Source organism: Mastacembelus armatus, chromosome 19 (genome assembly GCF_900324485.2).
Source record: "Mastacembelus armatus chromosome 19, fMasArm1.2, whole genome shotgun sequence".
Lineage (NCBI taxonomy): Eukaryota > Metazoa > Chordata > Actinopteri > Synbranchiformes > Mastacembelidae > Mastacembelus > Mastacembelus armatus.
In genome coordinates, this window is record NC_046651.1 from 13,716,637 (window position 1) to 13,724,726 (window position 8,090).

At 38.1% G+C, this 8,090-nt stretch overlaps 3 protein-coding genes across 5 annotated transcripts; 1 reads left to right on the forward strand and 2 right to left on the reverse strand.

Annotated features, from left to right (window-relative positions):
- Window positions 1–41: 41 nt before the first annotated feature.
- Window positions 42–2,341, reverse strand: ndufb8 (NADH:ubiquinone oxidoreductase subunit B8). The gene is made up of 5 exons (XM_026315560.1): window positions 2,215–2,341; window positions 1,896–2,022; window positions 1,593–1,692; window positions 1,013–1,168; window positions 42–211 (listed from the first exon to the last, which is right to left on the reverse strand). The coding sequence occupies exons 1-5, from the start codon at window positions 2,303–2,305 to the stop codon at window positions 119–121; spliced, it is 567 nt and encodes a 188-aa protein (XP_026171345.1). The 5' UTR covers window positions 2,306–2,341; the 3' UTR covers window positions 42–118.
- Window positions 2,342–3,151: 810 nt separating this feature from the next.
- On the reverse strand, window positions 3,152–4,471 carry LOC113135643 (glutathione peroxidase 6). The gene is made up of 5 exons (XM_074933701.1): window positions 4,174–4,471; window positions 3,967–4,060; window positions 3,563–3,693; window positions 3,344–3,474; window positions 3,152–3,241 (listed from the first exon to the last, which is right to left on the reverse strand). Exons 1-5 carry the CDS (start codon window positions 4,303–4,305, stop codon window positions 3,184–3,186), a joined length of 546 nt encoding a protein of 181 aa, XP_074789802.1. The 5' UTR covers window positions 4,306–4,471; the 3' UTR covers window positions 3,152–3,183.
- Window positions 4,472–5,234: 763 nt separating this feature from the next.
- On the forward strand, window positions 5,235–7,784 carry fbxl15 (F-box and leucine-rich repeat protein 15). 3 transcript variants are annotated; one of them, XM_026314738.1, is made up of 5 exons: window positions 5,235–5,394; window positions 5,751–5,913; window positions 6,339–6,841; window positions 6,962–7,001; window positions 7,360–7,784. In XM_026314738.1, the coding sequence occupies exons 1-5, from the start codon at window positions 5,369–5,371 to the stop codon at window positions 7,378–7,380; spliced, it is 753 nt and encodes a 250-aa protein (XP_026170523.1). In that variant the 5' UTR covers window positions 5,235–5,368; the 3' UTR covers window positions 7,381–7,784. The 3 variants fall into 3 exon arrangements, with proteins under 3 accessions (XP_026170523.1, XP_026170522.1, XP_026170521.1); XM_026314737.1 differs by having other exon boundaries at window positions 5,236–5,394; window positions 5,754–5,913; window positions 6,962–7,188; XM_026314736.1 differs by having other exon boundaries at window positions 5,237–5,394; window positions 6,962–7,188.
- The last annotated feature ends 306 nt before the right edge of the window (window positions 7,785–8,090 follow it).

The following is an 8,090-nucleotide window of genomic DNA, read 5'->3' on the forward strand; positions in this document are numbered from 1 at the left end:
ACATTTTTCCCATACACACAAAAGAAAAAGCCACACAAACATGAAATTTAACGGGTAATTTAATTATTTATTTTAAAGGAAATATATATACACAGAAGTAGGTTTAAACTTTTAGTCATTAGATTTCATAATGTTTGACTTCCTCTGGTTGTTTTTCAGGATCTCCTCCTTTCTCCACATACAGGTTGTTGTAGGGATACTGTTTCGGTCCCTAAAACAGATGCAAATGCTTTCGTTAAAATGTGCATGTTATTATATAAAGCACCCAGTTAAAAGGATTTTATATACAAGTGGCACAAAACTACAAGTGAGTGACATTAAAAAATATTCAAAAATTAGCAAGACATATATTTTATTATTTTCATTAAACTCCTCTAGAAAGCTACAAGCTGTAAGTCATCATATTGTACATTGCATCTATTTGGCTGTCTCTATAGGTTTTAACAGCTGTAAATCTGAGTAACATTTTGATGCTCTAAACACTTATTAAAAAAGAAAACCAGTTTTACACATCTATCAGATAGGTATATAACTCACTGTCAAGTTATCTAAGATAGTTCCCTTAAGTAAGTTAACAAAATGACCTTAGATAACAGTTACACTGATAAAATGTTACATGGAAATATGTGCTAAAAGTAGTTAAATTATATTGGGATAATGGGTCCAGTGATCAGCCCAGACAGATGAGACACATGACAGCATGACACATGATTGGTGAGATTTATTATCTATTCATAATGTTATCACCATATTTAATAGCAGTTATGTTCTATAGTATACTTCTGTCTGTCAGCCAAAGAGGAAGGTAATTTGAGCAACTTTTACTCTGACTAGTTGCTAAGAAAAAACACAGATGAAGGAAAATGAGAAAAATGAAAAACCAGATCATACCTAGCCAGAACGGTAGACAGGCATCCTCCCTCTTTTAATCTCAATTAATTATTCATGTCATTTCACATTCCCTTAAAATAGTATGTTGTGCATATAAATCCAAGCACTGGTCTGTACTTACAATAGCTTGATAGGCTGGGAACTTTTCTCCAATATAGAACATAAACAGCATGAACCCAATGAAACCAAACAGCTGTTTGCACATAGAAGACCAGGACACAGGGCTAGGAGTTGTATCCACACGGTTCCTGGTGTACATGTCAAAATCCCAGTGCATCTTAAAACAGACAGAGAACAGTCACTAAAATGGCAATGGGGGACTTCATCCTGTAGTAGTTATTTAATGTGTCATCTAAGTGTAAAGGTAATTGCACAGTGGTACTGTTTAGTGTAGAAAAAACAATGCAAAATCTAAAGTAATAATGATGCTGTTTTTAAATTACAGAGCACACTCAGGCAATATGCCAGTACTGACTACACACAGATCACTATCATGCCTCACTAATAACTATCACACATGTTGTGCAAGTATGACATTTGTTTTTATGAGTAAAATGTGTGAATCTGCAAAAACCTGAAATATACAGCAATAACAATACTGATGGTTGTTTTTAAATTGGCATATGATATCAGCCCAGCCAATTTATCTGTCATGCGTATAAACATGATGTCACAACAACAAATAGTAGAAAATATCTTACTGGCTCTCCCCAGTTCCTCCTCAGGTCAGGGTGGTCCCACTGGTACCAAGGGGTTCTCTCTTGCTGAGATGTGTCTGGTAGCTTTGGATAGTCGCCGAAGCTTAAAAAAACAAATAACGACAGCATAGAGTTATCTGTATAACATCTTATTTAAAGCTGATTAAAACCCATTTTACTGTGTGCATTTGATAAACAACCACGACTGACCTGCACACCTACTTTGACATTCAGATTTGACACTGCAGAATAACAAGCACCATTTACACTAATGTGAATAACAGATCTTTTCAAAATAAAGCTCACCCCTCGCCGTTGTCGGGATATGGCTCATAATCCTCAACCCTCAGGTTATACTTCTTTGCAGCTGCAGCTCTCTCCTCTGGGGTCTTCGGGTATGGACCAGGTAGACTATCCTTTGTCATGCCAGAGGCTGAAACATAATTGCATATGTAGAAAAAAACAATGTTTTGTGTCTACTCAATAGCGGTAGCTATTCAGCTAGCCCAAGTAAATGTTAGCATGTCAAGGTTACGTGCGTTCAAGGCTTCAAACTTTACATTCTCACACAAATTCTGACATAAACTCACTACACTACATTACTAACATCTAAAAAACCACTGACCCGATCTACATCCCGAAAGAAGGGCTGAAATGCCAGACCGTTTCCCTTTAGAGAGCGCTTCAACCCACCGTCGGAAACCGACACCAGCCATGTTTACTGGCTGCTGCTGACTGATGGGCTAACAAATACGCATGCGCAAAGCTGAAACTACGGGTTGGTGTAAGGATCAATTCTATCGCCACTGTCGAGATCCCTTTCACAGGCATAGCTGCTGTATTAATTTATAGCAAGAGAAAGAATATATTCACCATAAACTAACTAATAACTCTATTCCCGTAACTAATTATAAAGTAGTTACATCTCTTGCAACCAACAACGATAAAAGGCTACTTCCATGTTAATGCATATAAACAATATCATGATAAATAAAACAGTCAGTCACAAGGACAAAACTCCTTTAGTTTGCTATCTTCAATACATTTTGATGACAATATTTCTTTTACATAAGTAGTAAGGATTGAGAATGAACTACTTTTACTTGTAATTGAATACTTTGCCTTTTTTTTAATGATATTTTTACTTACAGGATTGAACTACTTCCACTACTGAGTATAGTAGTCACTCATAAATAACACAGGAACTCGAACCAGGAACCTTTTTGCTCTGAGGCACCAGTGCTAACCACCAATCCACAGTGCTACCCTCATAAGTAACTCAATGGTTAAAGTAAATTCAATCAGTAAATAATATAATAGTACAGGGATTGACAAAAGCCACTATGACTACTTAAAGGGTTGTTTTATATTATTTTATTAATGTTATTTTTGTGTGGAGGACACCAATCACATTAGAGAAAAGTGTGACATTAACTTGAAATCTCCTTTAGTGGCTGGGAGGAACTTGTTCTCAGAGTGAATGCACTGAAGCTCTGAGTCCTGTTCTTCTTCCTATCAGATCCAGCTCAGCCGCATGTGTTGCATTTACTGGGGGATCGTCACTCGGCCACTAGTGTTAAACTCAAAAAATCCATTAAAGAAGCTCTGCTATGTCTTTCTCCACTTTCTCAATTGGGCTGTGAAGTTCATACCTACAGCAAAGAAAAAATGTTAAACCTACAATTACACCTTGGTGAAAACCTAATAAAGGCTTTTTTGGTTTCTAACTTTAAGTTTAAGGTTCATGACTTCACCTTTTGAAAGGTTTGCCATCCACAGTGATGAGAAATTTCTCAAAATTCCACCGAATATCATTAACTTTTATTGGAGACCAGTAGAATTTTTTCATATCTCCAATAACAGGGTTCACAAATGGCAAAGATTCCTGTGGCAAACACAAAATGAAAAAGCAAAAACATGACTAAAAATAAAAACCAACAATGTTATATATTTATTTAAAACAAATACAATACCTTTAGATAGGTGAAAAGAGGTTCTTCATTTAGTCCATTCACCTCAACCTTCCCAAACACAGGAAACTTTGGCACAAAACCCCCACCAGGTCTAACATACTTCAGAATATTGAGGGTTTCATGATTCACCTCTGAAAAAATTAAAGCATAAAGTTATTGCGAATGCCTTTGTACACATGACTTAAGAAAACGATAAGGCAAATGTTCATAGCTTTGTTTTCAGTATCATTTGTCAGGGAAGCTCTATGGACAGATCTCTTTGTAGTGGAACTGATAACAACTCAGACACATCTGAAACCTGAGAGGACCCCAGTAAGACATTGATTTTTAGTAAAGCCCAAAGAACCTGTAAAGTAAAATAAAGCTGTTAAATAAATGTAGGGGACTAAAAAGTTTCTACATACCAGGTGACTGAAGACCAAATTGATTGCAGGGGAATCCCAGGACAGTGAAGTTGAGGTCGCCAAACATTTCCATCAGTGCATTCAGTCGGTGATACTGGGGGCACAGGACACAAACCAAATTAATTTAATAAAAATGACTGCATGGATTATGTGTTATGAGATAATACGATCATACTGTAACCAATCAGTGCTCTTGCAGATTATTACCTCCTCTATTGTTGACCCTCAGAAGGTGGCAACATTGACGATGAGAAGCGCCTTACCCTTGTAGTCACTGAGTGGAACCAGCTGCCCATCCAGGGTCTCAGCAGAGAAATTATAGATTGATTTATCTGACATGCTTGTAACTTTAGGTGTATATGGTGTTGCAGTCAGTCAAGAGTGAGAGTTCATTCAACTATGCTTTTGGCTCATCTCATTCACTGAAACACAACTCATGGGTCAGCAGTTGTTCAGCGTGACTGACTTCATTGTTCTCCTGGACAGAGATAAGCTGGCAGGAGAGTTGTTTGAAGTTGTTTAAAACATGTATACCAGTAAGAGTAGTAAATGATGGCAGCTGATTGTGACTTATAAAATTAAATCAGCCAGTTTTGGCAAATTTACAATTATAACAATATAGATGGCCTGTATAAAATATTTCAGTTATTTTCTAATCATTATAGCCAACCAATAGCTTTGCACATTACCATTAAGGTTACCGTTGACGTAAACCAGGAAAATTACAACTGCTGCGTTCACTTGGTACTCGTAAGAATTATAGACTGCATACACTTTTATTGTAGACTAAAATCGCTGTAAAATTCAACCTCTCTGCCATTTAAATAACATACCTTGGTGACAATTTACCACCAATTTAATTAATACGTTGCTGCAATGTACTTTTTTTTAGTAGTAATACAAGTGGTCTAAATCCGGGCCACTTTGTGTTTTACCAAGAGAATGAATGAATGGGAGAACACTGCCTACAAAGCATGGCTAGATTATGCATTGAAATAATTTATACTTATATACATTTACCATCAATCTTTGTCTTTTCGTCTTCCCTAAACGCAATGTCTGCATGTTATAACTCGGGCACAGCAGTCTTTGTACATTTGTATATTATTGTACATTGTGTGTAGGTTTCATGTTGTATTGAATCAATGTTTTTTGTGTGAGTTGTCTTATATATGTGTTATGTCTTGGTTGTCTTATAACAAAATTAAGCCAAATAAAACACACCGTTGTGTGATTATTCACGCGTCGTTAATGTATATTTTTCCTACAGCCCCTTAACGCAGCATTGGGTTTGGGTTACACCTCAAATGCTTACAAGATGCTAAAGGGAAATACGTTATTTTGGCAGTTTTTTGAAGAAGAACACGTCCTTAAAAACTCTCTATAACATAACCGGCTCAGAATGGATGAAGAAGCTAAGATGCGAACGTAAGTGTCTTTAAAATTGAGTTTTTTAGTTTAAAAAAACAACTGGATTTATGGTCCCGGTAAGCTAGCTTCTCAGCTAACGGTGATAGCAACAACAACCAAGTCAATAGGAAATGTAGCCGGTTGTTGTTGTTCCAGTTTATTTAGGGCAGCTAACTTTAGCTTATTAACATATTACCGGGACAAGGCTGACGGCCCATGTTGCAAAGATGAACTACTTCTATTATTAATGCTTAATAAAGCGTTTGCTACCATTTAAATGCATTTAGGAATGTTCCCTTTAACCGCTGAAGCTTTTCATGCAGTTTCATAGTTGACTTGCAAGAAAAAAAAAAACAAGGTTTGCAAATCTTCAGCAGATGTCATCTTCTGGACCTGCCATGGGAGGATGTACTTGTTCCACATATTTTATGCTATTTGCCACTACAACAGCTGGTCAGCCTGCAGAGGGTGAGCAAGCAGTTCCACAGCCTCATCCAGGTGTATCTGGCCAACTGCAGGGTTTTTGATCTGTCCCGGGTAAGTCCTCATGAACTGAAGTGTGGGACTGCAAAACATTTCAGTGTTGCGTTTCAGGTTATTTACCTATAGGCCTACAGTGTTGTTAGTAAAATGGATAACTGTTGCTAGTACTAATAACAGCAAAAAATAGTAATAATATATAATGACATGAAGCCTCGTGCATGCACAGTCTACTCTTTGCACCAGTATCCCATGCTTTTAATAGGATTATGTTGTCCTCTGACAGACCCTATGTACAAAAACATACAGCTAATGTTACTGTCTGTGTTTAAATATACTTTTTAATACTATATATACCCCTTTTTTGAGAGAACTGAATTTAGTGTTTTAAGGCTATTCATATATACAGGTAACCTGCTATTTAAATTGATACTTGCAGTATGAGTTAAAGGAGCTCTTTTACTGTGTTGTGATAATTACAGGTTGCGCCATGTGTTCCCAAGGAAGCCTTTTGCTCCATGTTAAAGGACAACAAAGTTCTTCAGAGCCTGTCACTTCAGAACTGTTCAGAATGGGTGACAGACAAGGAACTGATGCCAGTTATTGGTCAGAACCAGCATCTCCAGAGAGTGGACATGAGCGGATGTGTCTGGCTCACTCGCCACTCCCTGGTGGCTGTGTCATTGAGCTGCATGTACCTCCAGCACCTTGGCCTGGCGCACTGCGAGTGGGTGGACAGCCTGTCCCTACGCAGCCTGGCTGACCACTGCGGGGGGCTGCAGTCGGTCGACCTCACTGCCTGTCGCCAGCTGAAGGATGATGCCATCTGCTACCTGGCCTTGAAGTGTTTGAATTTGAGGTCTCTGTCTTTGGCAGTCAATGCCAATGTCACTGATGAGTCGGTGGAGGCGGTGGCAAAGAACTGCAGGGACCTGGAGCAGCTGGACCTGACAGGCTGCCTGCGGGTCAGGAACCAGTCCATCAGGTATATCTTGATTTCAAGTCCAATGCAAATAACTTTGTGCCATGTCCACACTTTGACATGCATTGCCTCACCTCACCTTATGCACCCATCCATGTTATCCTGTGCATGCTGTGCTCACAGGACTCTTGCAGAATACTGCCCGAAGCTGCAATCCCTGAAGGTAAATCACTGCCACAATGTGACAGAGTCAAGCCTTGATCCTCTACGGAAGCGCAATGTAGTGATAGATGTTGAGCCACCTTTACAGAGGGCACTGGTACTTCTTCAAGATGTGCTGGGGTTTGCTCCTTTTATCAATCTCCAAATATAGCCAAAGGGCAATCTGTCTGTTCAACCAGTGCGCACAGGTAGGTAATATCAGCACTGCACAAGCTTCTGACATATTTATATCCAAGACAGGGCCAGAACTCAACATCACTGTGTTTATTACTTGCATATCTTGCATATTTCCATTAAGAGCAGCAATTAATGTCATTGACAGATGATCGATAATCAGCATTTGTCTTTCTTGGATATAGGTGTCTGCAAAACACAGCTGACCTTCAACTGCTTAACATGGGCATGCCAAGACAATCCAAGAAGACCTGGATTTGTTGTACTCAAGGTTGTGCAGCTAAATAAAGTGGGAGTGTGATCAAAGATGCATAATTAAAATGGAACTGAAAATAATGCCACATGTGCAAAATTCTGAAAAAAGCCATGTACTTTAAAGAATTGCTGCCTCATGTCCAAAAGATGTCACTGCACTATTTCTTAATCATCCAGTGTTGTAATAATTCTTTATAGAAAAGAAATTCTAGTCAAAATACAGTTTATTGTTGTGTTTGTTTATGAACAAAGTACTCTGTGTATACTCGTATATGGCATTGTCAAACACAGTTATCATTATGTTTCATTTAGAAACATTTAAACATGTTTGAGTTTAATTAAACATTTAATTCTGCATGTTTGTGTCATCTTGAAGGATCATTTCACTGAAATCCTCACATTTTTTACTTGCCACTAGTCTTGTCTAGCCTTTGCTTTTTTGGTCTAGGTTTCAGCAGCTCCACCACAATACAATAAAAGTGTATGCAGTTTTATTTTGGTGCTGACCATGTGTCTTCCAGAAACAATGTCCTGGCTGACAATTTATAGACCTCATCGTCAACAGTTTTAACAGTTTGAAAACACCAAAAGTGCATGGCTAGATGGTACTAGGGTAATTAGAACAATATATTTTCTGGTGTGAGTGAAGCGACACTTTAAT